Source organism: Triticum urartu, chromosome 1 (assembly GCF_003073215.2).
Source record: "Triticum urartu cultivar G1812 chromosome 1, Tu2.1, whole genome shotgun sequence".
Taxonomy (NCBI): domain Eukaryota; kingdom Viridiplantae; phylum Streptophyta; class Magnoliopsida; order Poales; family Poaceae; genus Triticum; species Triticum urartu.
Genome location: NC_053022.1, coordinates 77,476,970 through 77,492,863, shown reverse-complemented (window position 1 = coordinate 77,492,863; position 15,894 = coordinate 77,476,970). Strand labels below are relative to the sequence as shown.

At 44.1% G+C, this 15,894-nt stretch overlaps 2 protein-coding genes across 2 annotated transcripts; both read left to right on the top strand.

Moving 5' to 3' along the window:
• Positions 1-484: 484 nt before the first annotated feature.
• Positions 485-6,534, top strand: LOC125548863 (general transcription and DNA repair factor IIH helicase subunit XPD). Its single transcript, XM_048712393.1, has 11 exons — positions 485-1,475; positions 1,599-1,681; positions 1,773-2,176; positions 2,259-2,452; positions 2,656-2,836; positions 3,443-3,567; positions 4,605-4,694; positions 4,993-5,071; positions 5,180-5,256; positions 5,748-5,856; positions 6,198-6,534. Exons 1-11 carry the CDS (start codon positions 652-654, stop codon positions 6,306-6,308), a joined length of 2,277 nt encoding a protein of 758 aa, XP_048568350.1. The 5' UTR covers positions 485-651; the 3' UTR covers positions 6,309-6,534.
• A 2,433-nt stretch (positions 6,535-8,967) lies between these two features.
• On the top strand, positions 8,968-15,661 carry LOC125548852 (probable E3 ubiquitin-protein ligase XBOS34). The gene is made up of 9 exons (XM_048712383.1): positions 8,968-9,640; positions 9,774-9,888; positions 10,484-10,564; positions 10,655-10,743; positions 10,870-10,961; positions 11,055-11,136; positions 12,026-12,128; positions 14,185-14,270; positions 14,604-15,661. Exons 1-9 carry the CDS (start codon positions 9,539-9,541, stop codon positions 15,396-15,398), a joined length of 1,545 nt encoding a protein of 514 aa, XP_048568340.1. The 5' UTR covers positions 8,968-9,538; the 3' UTR covers positions 15,399-15,661.
• The last annotated feature ends 233 nt before the right edge of the window (positions 15,662-15,894 follow it).

Sequence of the window (15,894 nt, the reverse complement as noted above, 5' to 3'; positions counted from 1 at the left end):
AAAACAGGAACATTTTCTGAAAAGTTGAACAAAATCTGAAAATTTTGCTTTTGAAAAATTCTGAAATATTAGTTGAAAATGGAAAAAAATCAAAAATAAAAGAGCAAGAAGAAAAAATAGAAAAAGTCAGAAAAAAAGAAACAGAAAAAAGATAGAGAGAAAGCAGAAAAGGAAAGACTAATCAAAAAGAAAAACTAAAAATAAATAATTAAAGAAAAAACCTGTTCAGGAAGCTTCTAGAAGGTTCTTAAAACCGAAAAAAAAACGGCAAGGAACTTGAAGGTTCCCAAAACGGGTTGTTACGTTAACAGGCCGACCCACCCTGAGCGATCGGTCGATAGCGCCTGTGCGGAAGCCCGACTGTTTGCCGCAGAGAGCGGCAAATAGGGTTTTCCGTTCGCGCAACCGTCGAGAAATAGCCCTGGAGCTCTCGAGTCGGGAAATAGACGAAGTGCAAACTGCAAAGAGGAGGTACTATCATATGGGCCAGTCCAGAGTGACGCGCCCGCAGGCCTACTTAGGTCGAGGCAGCCCCCTCCTCCGCCCTGCGGAATTCCACCGAACACCTCCCGAGCTTTACTCCCGGCGGCAGCGGCGGCGGCGGCTCCGCCGACTCCCAATCCCGCGGCTTCCACCCTCCTAGCGGCCACGATGAAGTTCGATCTTGAAGGCCTGACGGTGCACTTCCCGTACGCGGCGATCTACCCGGAGCAGCACGCGTACATGGGCGAGCTCAAGCGAGCCCTGGACGCGCGCGGCCACGCGCTGCTGGAGATGCCGACGGGCACCGGCAAGACGGCGGCGCTCATCTCCCTCATCACCTCCTACTCCCTCGCCAACCCCTCCCGCCCGCTCCGGCTCCTCTACTGCACCCGCACCGTCCACGAGATGGAGAAGACCCTAGCCGAGCTCCGCCTCCTCTTCTCCCACCTCCCGCCCGCCGCCTCGCGCTCCCTCCTCGCGCTCGGTCTCTCCTCCCGCAAGAACCTCTGCGTCCACCCCCAGGCCTCCGCCTCCGCCGCCCGCGATTCCGTCGACACGGCCTGCCGCCGCCTCACCGCGTCCTGGGTCCGCGAGAAGGCCGCCTCCGACCCGGAGTCCACCCCTCTCTGCGAATACTTCGAGTCATTCGACCGGGCCGCGGCCGCCGGCGACCTCGCCTCTTTCATGCCCCCTGGGGTCTACACTCTCGCCGACCTCCGTTCGCTTGGCCGTGAGCGCCGGATATGCCCCTACTTCCTCGCCAGGCAGATGGTAAAATACGCCAATGTGGTGGTCTACAGCTACCAGTACCTGCTTGACCCCAAGGTGGCCAGCATTGTGTCCCGGGAGATGCAGAAAGAATGCGTGGTTGTGTTTGATGAGGCGCACAACATCGATAACGTCTGCATTGAGGCGCTGAGTGTCAGCGTCCGCAAGCAGACACTGGAAGGTGCCGAGCGAAACCTGCGGCGCATCTCGCAAGAGATCGATAGGTACTGAGCATTGAAGAAGTAAATACTTGCTCTTTTCAGGATTGTGGGTGTTTCCTTTAAAATCGTCAAAATTGTAGATGGATAGGTAAAGGTTGCTCACTAACTGATTTATTTGGTAGGAAGGTTCAAGGCCACCGATGCCAATAGGCTTCGTGCTGAATACAATAGACTGGTGGATGGATTGGCACAGAGGGGAAACCTGCCAAGTGAGTATCTTTATTCCTCACTATCTGATTTGCAATGTTGATTATGTGGCCTTACCGGACAGTTTATAATAATGTGTTTCTTGTGATGAAGTATCCGATGCTTGGCTTGCAAATCCATCCTTGCCTGATGACATTTTGAAGGAGGCTGTACCTGGAAATATCAGGAAGGCTGAACATTTTCTTGCTGTCTTGAAGAGACTTGTGAGATTCTTAGATGGACGGCTTGAAACAGAGAATGTTGAGAATGAAATGCCTGTTTCCTTTGTTGCTTCAATCCATTCCCAGGCTGGAATTGACCAGAGAATGCTGAGGTTTTGTTATGACCGCTTACATTCTCTATTGCTTACATTGGAGATAACCGACACGGATGAATTCATGCACATCCAGACCATTTGTGACTTTGCCACATTGATTGGAACTTATTCGCGTGGTTTTTCTATAATAATAGAACCCTATGATGATAGAATGCCTGAAGTCCGTGATCCCGTGATTCAGGTATCCAACCTACTCTATAAGATTGTGGTGCAATTGTTACAAGCTGAGTGTCAATGTGCTAATGTGGTTGGGTGTGTTGCAGCTGAGTTGCCATGACGCTTCACTCGCAATACAGCCTGTTTTCGATCGATTCCAAACTGTCGTCATCACTTCGGGAACTCTCAGCCCAATCGATCTGTACCCTCGTCTTTTGAATTTTAATCCTGTTATAAGCAGGAGCTTCACAATGTCCCTAACAAGGGATTGTATATGTCCCATGGTGTTGACACGAGGAAGGTATGATCTGGATCCATTTGTGCTTTCATATTTCAATTTTCTATATTTGGAAACACACTTATTGCATGCTCCTTATGCTAGTAGAATAACACGATGGTAGTGCTATATGCAACCGGTTTAGTTGTCTCTCAAATTTCTTGTTTTACCTTTTATGTTATGATATGAATCCAGTTGTGTAACATTAACCATTCGATCATTTTCAGTGATCAGCTACCTGTGAGTACAAAGTTCGACATGCGCAGTGATCCTGGTGTTGTGAGGAATTATGGCCGCCTCTTGCTAGAAATGGCTTCTTCTGTTCCTGATGGCATTGTCTGTTTCTTTGTCAGTTACAGCTATATGGATGGCATTGTCAACAGCTCGAATGAAATGGGTATTTTACAGGTTATTTCCCTCACCAGCACATTATTCTGATGTGGAGATGTCTAGAATTTGGACTTTAGATTGTAATGTGACTTCGTAAATTGACCATCTCAATTGGACAAGTAGACTAGATCTTCTGGAACACTGTATTAATTAAATGGTGTTTACTGTTTAAGCGTTCTAGTGTCATGTTTTCGTAATGACGTGCAAAGTTATTCAGGTACCTGTATATCGTTAAGCAGTGGATGGTCCGCTGAGCTGTGTTGACATTAAAGGGTATCAACTACTCGTGTAGAGACCATCTGTGTTCTTACTATCAGTAACATGCATATGAAGTTGGATAGTTAGTAGCCACTATACAGATAATGTGTAATGTCTCAGTAAAGAATAAGAATCGTGTTTGTCATGTATGCAATGTGGTCACGTACTCACGTGTCTTCTAAACTTCTAATAGAAGAGATGAAACTTTATTAAAATCTTGCTCCGTTAAGTTTCTACACGCTGTGATTTTTGATGGCATCCATTTTTTCTTCCTCTTGTATGATTCTGTAGTTTCCTCATGTTGCGAAGATACATATAAATGTATTAGTCCCCAAAGAATGCCCATCTTATGATGTTATTGTGCAGGACATCATGCAGCACAAGTTAGTATTCATTGAAACACCAGATGTTGTTGAAACAACATTGGCCCTTGACAATTACAGAAAAGCATGCGATTGTGGAAGAGGAGCTATCTTCTTCTCAGTTGCCAGGTTTGTTCTTTTAACTGCAAGTCTGAGACCACCCTTCAAAATTCACTATAAGTCTGCAGCTGAACCGATGATAGGAATGCTTGAAACTTTTGCAGCATATAACTTATTTTTGACTTTTGACCCCGATCAAAGTAGTTATCACTACAGTGGTGGTGATTTATTGTGATATTTTAATCAGTAGTGTTTTCTATGTCCAACTTGTTAAAAACTGCCTAGGGAATATTAGAAAGAGAGTAAGATGCATTCATGAATCGACCAAAACAATTGAATGACCTAGTTAGTGGGGTGGTAACTCATCAAGATGCATGTCAACACTTCCAGTTTGTTACCAAGTCAACTGCTGAATCCCAGATCAAGCAAACTATCACATTCAGTCAATCAAACAGCAACCAACATGTCTGTGCATGTGTAAATACGAAGGATTCTTGTAGCACTGTAAGTTTGCATGCAAAATTGTTTTCATTGGGCCTCATTGCTTCAAAGGGTTTTATAGGAATTTTGGTGGATTGGAATTTTTCTATGATGTTTGTTCGTTTCTTAGGATTGTACTCCCTCTGTTCCAAATTACTCGTCGCAGAAATGGATGTATCTAGAACTAAAATACATCTAGATACATCCATACCCGCGACAAGTAATTCGGAACGGAGGGAGTATCTCAATGCAGACTTTTCCCAAGGACTCCACTGCATTACATTTTGTAGGAAATTTCCTAAAGAATCATTTGTTTTTCCTGCGGTGCAACCAAACAAATTTTGGTTCAAACCCTTAAAGGATTCAAGTGGCATGCCATTGTAATCCTGCGTTTTTCCTTTACCTGTGTTTTAGGAATCATGTAAATCAAAGAGGCTTACTTGAATTGTCATAAAAGAATGATTTCATTATTAGCTCATTTTCTTGTGATCAGGAGGTTATAATAAGCAATTAAGCATTACTCAGTTAACACTGTGAGATATACGATGTACATACACACACATAATAATAAATTATCATAACAACGAGTCAACGAGTCACTCTTGCTAACGGTATGATCTTTTCAGGGGCAAAGTTGCTGAAGGTATTGATTTTGATCGACACTATGGCAGACTTGTGATCATGTTTGGTGTTCCCTTCCAGTACACACTCAGCAAGTGAGGACCAACTTTGCTTTTATACATTTGGATTTAATTTTGTGCACCCCTCGGTCTTGGTCTATAAGATAACAGTACTTTTGGTTCATCGTATGCATGCACAGAATAATAATGCTGTGTCGATTGAATGATATATTTATGTCCCAATGTTTCTTGCTTGTAAGGGTTACTCCCTCCATTCCAAAATAGATGACTCAACTTTGTATTAAAGTTAGTGCAAAGCTGAGTCATCTATTTTGGAACGGAGGGAGTACCTTCTAACAGCCGTGTTATATATATGTCCCATGTCTACGAGCAGGATATTGCGTGCTAGGTTGGAGTACCTAAGAGAAACTTTTCAGATAAAGGAGGGTGACTTTCTGACATTTGACGCATTGGTACTAATCCTTCTTTGATTGTAAGGGAGTAAAGCCTACTGTTTTATATATACTATCAAGATCTCCTAACATGGTTTTCTCTACATTTTGAATTCTTTTTATTGTCAGAGGCAAGCTGCTCAGTGTGTTGGCCGTGTGATTCGTTCTAAGGCAGATTATGGAATGATGATATTTGCTGACAAGAGGTACTTGTCTACTTGATACTGCCTTGACGTGGGAGTTAGAGTGAGCTTAGAGGAAACTCAAATCCTGTGCCCTTTAGATTGGCCAAGCAATTTTGAATCTGTATATTTCTTGAATAACAAGCCCAAAGTTTGTTGCATTGAACATGTGATGGACTTGTGGTCAACTAGCAAGAAAATGCTTATTTTAATCTGATTTGATGAAATTCCCTTGGCAGTTAAAATTGGGCTTTGCCACTAAATAGTGTACTTTTTTAGTCAATGGTTGTGGCAGATAGAACCGAACTAGTTATAGTCATTGCTTCATTTGATGCTCAGGAGCTCTAGGCTTGGTTACACCATATATCAAACATATAGTGCTCATCAAACATCAATATATCTTGCAGATCTGTTATATGTATTTTCTGGTCCGAGGTCTTTTAAGTTCATCATTTCATCCCATAGCAGTCATACTACAAATGCTTGCTAAGTGACATGCCATTTGTGACTCGCAGATACAGTCGGCATGATAAACGGTCCAAACTGCCGGGATGGATACTGTCACACTTGCACGACGCGCACCTGAATCTGAGCACCGATATGGCTCTCCATACAGCCCGTGAGGTATGTTCCCTTACATTGCTCTACTCGATTAGCAATTGCTTTGGGACATTGCAACGTGGATGCTTTTAAAAGCGCAAGCCGTCTTGGTTGCGGACGAGGCAATGCTGACATCTTCCACTCAAGCAGCAATGCCTAAACACGCACAGTTTCCATGCTTCCAACTGCTTGCAATGCAACTTGTTATAATTGTAGCCACCTGTCAGCACAGTTTCCGTGCTTCCAACTGCTTTCATGAATTTCGTTTGAATGTCTTGTTTTTCTAGAGGATTTTCTCACTTCTGTTCAAGTAGCCATCTGTTTTGTTCAGAAAATAAATAAAGTTGTGTTTTGTTCCGTGGCAGTTCCTCCGGAGGATGGCGCAGCCATACGACAAGGCTGGGAGCGGCGGGAAGAAGACGCTGTTGACGGAGGAGGACCTGCAGGACATGGCTCGGGACGCCATGGAGATGTGAAACCCAGAGAGTGCTGTAGCCTGTAGTGCACAATAGTCAAAGTTGCTGATGTACAAATTCTTTGGCTGCTCGTATGATCACGCTGAAGCATAAATTCAGTTTTTAGCTGCAGTTTTCATGAATTCATTGGCTCGAACTTCACCAGATGTCCTGGAGCACTGGTTCGACACCATGTTTTCAAAACGAATGAATAGCCGAATGCAGGGAAAATAAATACACTTGCAAATGGGGGGCCTGAGCGTAGGGTTTAGTTAAGTGCACTTTGAACAGTTTTTTTTTAGACAAACTCCGAAGCTTTATTACGACGTTACAATGTTTACAAGGACGAAAGAAAGTCCAATCGGCTGTCCCAACCAAACATGTCGGGCTGTGAAGAAGAAAACAGTTTCGGGCTGGCTGTTGGCCTCGCTCGTGCTGGGCGTCCCGTCCTGTAAAGAGCAGAAATTGTAGAGACAATTGACAGTTAACAAACGGATCAGTGAGCGGGTGCTATTGAAGAAGGTCCTTGGCCGCCAGCCCTTTGAGCCGGACGAGACTTGCCTGCTCCCCGTTTGTGCGCTCATCCATACTTCTGCATACGTGGCTTGATTTGATTGGAACAAAATAAGATCTGATCTCACTCCTTTAAAATCAGGAGAAGATGATTAGATTAGAAAGGAAAAAGGAAAAAAGACAGAAGCAGACAAGCCGGATCCCTCCGAGCCGGACCTGCATCGTCATCAACATCATGGCCCGCTTTTGCGCCTGGCTTAGCTCGACTCAATGGAAACGGCCTATTTAAGCGCTCCTAGTCAGTCAGACTCTGGGCAACTTTAATATTCGTGGACATTCGAATCGGGCCTTCTTAGCAAGCAAATAGGGCACTATGTATCATCATTCGATAAACCGAGAAATGCTTCTTCTCTCTGATTCAAGTAGAAATACAAATGGAAAAATTCGGCTATTCTAAGTGGTTCTTTTTTTCTGGGTAAAGAGGAACTTGTCATTTTGAATTCTTGGGTTCAGGAATTCTTCTATAATTTAAATGACTCAATAAAAGCTTTTTTTATTCTTTTAGTTACTGATTTTTTTGTTGGATTTCACTCCACCCGTGGTTGGGAACTAGTAATTCGTTGGGTCTACAACGATTTTGGATGGGCTCCTAACGAGCTTATTTTCACTATTTTTGTTTGTAGTTTTCCAGTTTCTTTTAGAGCATCTACAGTCAGACACCCTAAATCGGCCTCAAACGTTCAACCTGCCCGGTCACTGACCAATCATCAAAATCCGATTCAGATGGACGCCTCAAAGGGGCTTCAAATGCCCGGACTGACCAACACCTCTCATATCCCGCCCAACTATGAGATGGATATGGAGCGCCCGGGCACGTTTGAGGATCTGGATTTGCTATCTCTGTGTGGGGTAATGCAAGCAACCAAAAGCGCATATGGGATGGAGCAGGGTCGTCTCACGCGCGGACACACCGGACGACTGAGAGGGTGCTTGGATATATTTTAGTCTCATGAGTAAAACTAGTGGGACTAAAACTTGCTAGCCCCATCCATGCTTGGATCTAAATACTAAAGAGACTAAAATCAAGTTAATGAGCATTTATTATCCTTCAACCCTCCAATTCAGAACTCGCCTGTGTTAAAGGAGATGAGTTAAATGAGGAGAATGAGGACTAATCCACATTTTAGTAGGGGTACCCCTGACTAAAAAAAATTAGTCTCAAGACTAGTTTTAGCTCCTCTTTAGTCAGGGGTGTTTGAAACTTTAGCCTCTTAAAGAGACTATTTTTAGTCAGACTAAAATAGGTCCCTTAGATCCAAGCACCCTCTAGAATCCTTAAGGATGGCTTTACCTACTCCCTCTGTCTAGGTGTGAAAGATGTGAAAGAGGAAAAGACCGCACGAAGGAAGATGATGATGAGTGCGAGTCTGAATTCATCACGGCTCGGGCTTGTCGCCGGATCCATTTAACGCAACACGAAGGATTTGCTCGCATCAGTGAATCGGGCACGAACAATTTTGCGATATGTTGAAGAGTGTGAGACAAGACAAAATTGACGAAGCTACAACGTAAGTTTCTACCGGTTCCTTAAGGCGGCGAGGTTAGGATCTCTCATGTGTCAGATTCTTTAGAGTGATTCAAAGGTCCGACGACGACGATCGCCGCTTCGAGGTGTTGGTCCTTGAGGCACCCGCACGAAGGCTTTCCAGTTGTCGCTTTGGTATGGCAGTGATTGTTGGAGATCTTTATGTAATTTTGATCATATTTGAGATGCTTTGTATCTTTGTAATAATATAATCTGATCAACAAAGTCAGCCTAGTGTCTGTGACGTGGCTCTTCCAAGTCAGAGAATCCTCCGCTGCGAACGGCGCGGGAGGATGAGGAGGTCGTGCGGGAGAAGGAGGAGGTCGTGCGGGCGGGCGGTTTTGTTTCCTTTTTACTGCGGGTAGATTAGCGATTGATCGAGCGTGGCTTGTTGCGTGGTTGATAGCGTTAAACACAGAGTGATTAAAAGCCATTAGATTTTGATGATGAATGAATGTGATTGTTTGGATCTGTCCTTTTCTTCTTTTTATAATGGTAGTAGATAATCTGATCAACAAAGTCAGCCTAGTGTCTCTAACGTGGAGAATCCGCAGCGCTCCGTCACATCCCGCGTCGGCGAGCGCTTCTCCCCAAGTCCCAATCCCTTCGCCCTGAAGCCTAGAGACCGGGAAAAATGTTGATGCCGCATTAACTTCGTCTCTTCTCCAAACAACCACGCGTTGAAGTCCCACCCGCAATCACCAAATAACCCATCCGCAGCCGCCAACTCTCGCCCTCTGCCCCCGTCTCCCGCGGCGGGGGATCTCATCCCGGCCATCCTCTGCTGCCCGGAGACCCCCGGATTTCCCTATTTGGTTTGATCATCTTTCTGAGCTTTTCTTGTGCTGCTTTCCTTAATTTTCTTCCTGGCCGCGGTCCAGTCCAATCCCCATCCACAACCGCAGCCCCTCGCTCCTCGCCGCCGCCGTGGGGATTCCCGGCTTGCCCCCCCCCCTAGCCCGCGATCTTTTGCCTCGGAGTCGCTCCGATTCCGTGCTGCGGCTAGTTGGGATTCCCTTTCTGCACCCTCAGCTGGAGCAACCACTACCGAAATCCTCTGTTCAGCAATAAAAAAAAAATCCAGTTTTGGGCAAGGGAACCGCTCTCCCACTTCATTCCCCAACTTTGCCTTTGCACCGTCCGGCGAGTCCAAATGGGGATGCAGCAATCCAAGGAGGAGCTGCTGTACCAGCAGGTGAACTACGGCAACATCGAGGGGATTCGGAACCTCCGGGCGCAGGGCGCAGGCGTTGAGGCAAGGACAGCGATTTCCACAGCATTCTTAGTTTGGACCTAGGAATTAGATCAAGTCTATTGTGGTCTTGTAAAGCTGGGAATCAAGTGAGTTAACTTTTCTTGTTGGGGTTGAATTTCTTGCTTGCTTGCAGTGGATTGACAAGGAAGGGAAGACGCCCCTGATGGTCGCCAGCATGCGCCCTGATCTGTTGAATGTGGCTAAAGCTTTGCTTGAGTTGGGTGCAAATGTGAATGCATATCGGCCTGGTATGGACGCTTTTCTCATACCAAACTTAGCGTCTTCGCTTTAGTTGATTCTCTCCATTATTCCTAGAATGTATAACAGGGGATTTTTCTGGATGGAGTGGAGTGAGTACCAATTTGTTGTTATTCTTAGTTTGGACCTAGGAATTAGATCAAGTCTATTGTGGTGCTTCAACCAAAAGTAAGTTTTATAAGAAAAAAAACCCAAAGTGAGTTGATTTTGATACGACCATAGCCCAAAAGTTTTAAAGTTGTGCATACTTTGGGATATGGAAAGGACACCTTGAATTTTCTAACTATAATTTCTCACTCAAATAGAAACCAGCACAATATGTGCGCAAGTAAAAATATAGCCTATGTTTAATTAGGTTTGAGGATTGCATGCCATGCAAAACAGAATCAACTCAATCAAGGGAACTGTAACATTACAGTATTGATTGACTTGCACCGTGCCAACTCTGCTTTAACGAAATGTGATCCTTCTATGTTAAACAAATTAGAATCCATAGGATTCTTACTGGATGCATGCTAAATAAAATAGGTTATCATTTTTTTGTCGCATTGTTGTAATGCCTCCCTTTTCTTTTTCTGTTTGTAGGATCACACGCTGGGACTGCATTGCACCATGCTGCCAAAAAAGGACTCGATCCGACTGTCCATTTACTTCTCTCACATGGAGGTTTACGATGCTGCTGTAGTACCATGTATCAATTGTTTGCCATTTGAATTTTGTACGTTAAAAAACCTTCTGTTTATGATTTATTTGCAGCTAATCCATTCATAACAAATGATGACTGCAATACCGCACTTGACCTGGCTAGAGAAAAGGGTCATGTGAACGTTGTAAGGGCCATAGAGGTATATTTTTTACTTCACGTCCTATTTTGCTTTATTATACTTCGATTTGACTTGCACATTTTCGTTTGTTGCTATTTGTTCTTTAAGTTGTTTATTGGTTGCTATTTCGTTCTTCATTATCTTCAGGGACGGATTTCTCTTTTTTCTGGATGGATGAGGGAGAATTATGGTCCTGGTTTCTTGGAAGCGTTTGCTCCTCAGTTCATGACTAGGAAGATGTAATATTCCCGTGAAACTTCATCGCGTACCACAAGCACATAGATGTGAGTATGTTTTACGTGTCTCTAACCTAAGTTAAATCTTTTCCCCAGTTGGGCAGTGATTTTACCACGTGAAGCACGGAGCCCGACAAGACCTGTCAAGCTTGAGTTAGCTATATATCCTGAATTGCAGGTATGAAAGTCTGCTAAAATGCTGCTTTGGTATGGTGTAGCCTAGTAATGTTTATAATGCTGGATATGTTGACATATTCATATCACCCGCAAAGTGAACAACTCTTTTATGGAACTCTTCCTATTTAACATGAGATAAGCAGTAATGTAATTATTGACCTCTCATTTGTTTCTAGTGTATGCTTCCCACATTGTCTAGTTCAGTAATCACTAACCAGTAGCATTTGTCATATTATTTGTGTTGAAATTTGAGTTTCTGGAGAAAATTGCACATAACTGGCCTTTTATTATTTGATACATGACAATGTCTCTATTTTTTTTTTGATTTCTTGCACATGAATTGAGATTCACAACAGTTATTGTGGCACAATATACTCAGAAGGGTGATTGGTTAGTTAATCCATGCACTTGCATAGCTCCTGCAGCACCTTCTCCAATCCTCCTGATTAGGTTGTTGGTTTGCACCTGGTAACCGGATCGACGGATGAAAAAAGGAAGGTCTATAGAAACATGCTTTCCCCGTGTGCAGCCTTGGAGTCCGCACCACTTAGGGGATTAGTCTAGTAATTAGTATGTATATTGATTATTCCTTAAATATGAATTAAGGTATATTACAAATGTCTTAATCCACAATAATAAAGTTGGGATAGTGCATTTAGTTTGTTTTCGTAACATTCTTAATTCTAGTCAATCATTTTTTACCAGCGTCACCTCACACATCCAACCAGAGAACCTATACTTGCATCTTGTTAAACCAGCTTGTCCCGAAGGAAAACCTACACCTACTTTCATTTTGTTATATATTTGTATTAGCTATTTTTATTGTATTTTTGTGTATATATTTTATGAAGTTTCTTATTATTTGTAACATACTTTTTATGAATAAACAGGCTGCTAAACCTCGTGTTGTTGTCAAACTTTGGAAATCTCAACTTGAGGAACCAAAGTATAATCTGGCTGATCCTTCCATGACAATTTTTGACAAAGTTACAAGTACGTGCAATATTTCATCTTTTCAGTTTATGCAAATTTGAATTGCATGTTTGTGTTGTTGGTTACATGCTTTATCAATCTTTGCCATTTTACTGCAATTTAATATCATATGGCCATCTCACTAAAAAAATTATTTGCTGAAAGAGCAGAACACAAATTCTTGTGTGGTTGATTACTCAAATTTATTCTTTTATTTATCACTCTTTGGCATGGAAACACGAGGTTAGAGTTAGGACTTGGGAGATCTATTCTTTTTTTTGAGGAACTCATGAGTTTGGTTTTACCCTACAGGAGAACGAAAATTACTACAACCACACACATAGTCATGTATGCTTTATCACTCTTGTTGTTTGCACGTTAAATTATCTCACATAAAGCTAGTTCGTTATTTCTACATTGTAGTGATTCCTCCTGCTCTCTACATCGCTCGTGCACACATGTATGTAGTGATTCATTTTGCTCTTCTTTTTTTTCTGAGAAAATGCAAAGGGCTTTTGCATTTCATTGCATTGAAAAGGTAGAGTTTTGATACATTCCTCCTAGGAGGTCAATTACAAATGAGGGTCAGTGAAACTAGTGCACGTCCCAGGTAGGCGGCAGAATGACGCGTAGGCCGTGGGCGCCCGCTCTTGCCCACTGCTCGGCTTCCTCTTTGATCTTCGAGACCAGCACCTGAACCAGGGGCTGGGCGCCCTCGAAGATGCATTCGTTGCGCTGCTTCCAGATCATTCGTGGTGTCAACAGAGCAATGGAGGCTAGGCCCTTACGGATCAGTGTTGGCGTGTTTTGCTTGGCCTGCAGCCACCAGTCCATGAGTGAATCTTCATGGCTTGGCCCTGCAGTGGTCATCCGTAGCCAGGATAGGATTTCATGCCAAGTCTGCCTGGCGAAGGGGCACTCCAAGAGGAGGTGGCGCATTGTCTCGGGAGCCTGGTCACAGAGTGGGCATCATGGCTGGTGCTGGAGACCGCGTCTAGCCAAGTGGTCGGCCGTCCAACACCGGTCTTGGTTGGCCAACCAGTGGAAAAACTTCACTCTTGGCGGCGCCCAATTCTTCCATATGAGCTTCCACGAGAAGCAAGTCATGGATCCCTGGTAGGTGGCAAGATAGCAGGAGCGAGCAGAGTATATACCGGAGGCCGTCCATCTCCAAACTAGCTGATCAGGGGTGTCTGAGAGCGTGATATGCTCGATCGCCAGCCAGACTTGAAGGTACTGGCCAATCTCGTGTATGCCCAGGGTCCCGTGAATGTCCCTGGCCCAGCTATGGCCTTGCAGTCCTTCAGCGACGGTCTGGATTTTGCGCCGGTGCTTGGGTATGCACTTGTAAAGTGCCGGGGCTATCTCACAAATGGACTGTCCATTTATCCAACGGTCTTCCCAGAAATATGCCGTTGTTCCGTTTCCGAGGGTCATCGTGGTGGACGCGAAGAAGAGCGCTCGCTCCTCGGCAGAGAATTGTAGGTCCAGGCCATTCCAGGCGCGCTCATGGTCAGTGCGCGAGAACCATAGCCATCGTAGCCGCAGAGCAAGGCTAGCGCGCTCCAGATCCTGGACTCCCAGGCCTCCGTGCGATATGGGGCGGCAAACGCGGCGCCAGTTGACATGGCAGTGGCCTCCGTTGGCGGCAGCGCGGCCAGCCCACAAGAAGCAGCACTCAATCTTCCAATTTGACGAAGCGTCTTCTTTGGCGGCGCGTAGGCGAGTAGTTGATGCACGGGGATGGCACTCAGCACGGACTTCACCAGTGCAAGTCGCCCAGGTTTGTTCATCAGGTTGGCCTTCCAAGCGGGGAGCCGGCCGGCAATCCAAAGTGCATATCTCTGTGCAAATGTTCTGTTGGAAAACGGACTATAGGTACTTCACATTTTTTAGTGACGTTTCATTACATTTTATATACTTATTGCATGGCTGTCTGTAAGAAAGTACCTTTTATTATTGTACATAGCATGTTTTCTGTCAGATGGCCTGCACTAAAATGTTACTATGTTGCAAATAAAACTTGGACTTTTGCTGCCAGGTCATGCTGTTCTAATTTACATTTGAATATTTGCAGAATCTAGATACAAGCTTTTACCGGCTTATGAAGGTGACAAGCAGCAGCTTCGATCATTTTACAGTGCATGTTGTGGCATGGCACAGGTGATATAAGCTAAACTTCCTGAAATGTTTCCCCTTGCTAATGAATTTTCTGTCTCAAGATCTGAGACAGGCTCTAGTTATTCTTGCTATGTTCTGAACTAGTTTGGAAGATTAATCTTCAGTTTTCACAGTTTTCATTTGACCAACATCCTCTTATAGAATGTGTGTATACGAGTACATAGCTCAGTAACCAATAATTATGATGCAAATACATTTTTTTTGAACTAATGTTGAACTAAAGTTTGGTCTGTGTTGATGAGAATCAACAAAATTTGTTAACTTCAGTATAGAAAAAACAAATAATCTAATTATGCATAGATCCTCTTTTGTTAGGTTGCCAGCATGGTTCCTGCACGACCAGTGAATGCCCCCAGTCCAAATCCAATTCCAAATCCGTCTTCGGCGCCTTCAGCGGAATCGACTCCCAGTAAGGAGGATGTTGAGTTAGCGATGGCTATCAATGCCTCCATCCAATCAGCTATAGCAGAGGGAGTGCCCAATGTGCAGCCAATGACATCAACGAACAGCTCTCTCAACGGATGGGGCTCACCAGATTCTCCAGCGCCTTCAAAAACGAGTGGCCAAGCACAGGTTGATGCTCCAAGCAGCAGCAAATACAATGGATGGGATGTACCTGGAACAAGCTCTAACCAAAGTTCATCGAAACCTAACAAAAGTCAAAATAACAACCCTTCGATTGCGATTACACCTGAGGCACTTCCGGTTCCAACACCAACTGCACTTCCGGTTCCAACACCAACTGTACTTCCAACTCTTCCAACACCAACTGCGCCACCACTTGCTGAAGGAACCTTCTACGATGGCCCTATTGAGTATCCGTCCATAGATTTCACACCAGTTGATGTAACCATGCCACCCACGGAAGGTGGTGGTACGGCGCTAAACTCTGCAAAACCTGTAGAAAATGAAGCCGGTGCAAGCAGCAGCGGTAACACCCCCTCTGGTACTTGTGTGATTTGCTTGGATGCTCCTGTGGAAGGAGCCTGCATTCCATGTGGTCACATGGCTGGTTGCATGTCCTGCTTGAAGGATATCGAGTCGAAGAAATGGGGGTGCCCCATTTGTCGTGCCAAGATCAACCAGATTATCCGCCTGTATGCAGTTTGAACAGCTAAAACAATGAAGCAGCATGTCACAGCATTGATGGATGCTTCCCCCTATTAAGTTCTGATATGAGAAGTAATGTTATATTGCTGTTGCAGGTGTACTATTACAAATTACTCCACACCCTATTAAGTTCTATGTGATCTTGAAGCTACAACACTGAAGGCAACTTATGTATATAGTTTTAAGACTTTCTATTTTGTACCGAAGAGTGTGGGCGTATTTGTCATGATCAGAGAGATTCAGCTGAACTGCTTTTGCTTTCATGGTATCGAGTATTGCTTCTGCTAGGTTACGAAGCTAGTTATCCATACGGCCTTAGAGCACCTGCAAATGCTGGCTTCGAACGAAAATGCCAAATGGAGGCTGAGCTCCATGGAGGCCTTAATTTTGTAAATTTCAAATTCATACTTTTGTGTTTCATTCTTTTTTTTTGAAAAAAATATGCATATACCTGGAGACATAATGTACATATGTGTAAATTTTCATGATGAAATAT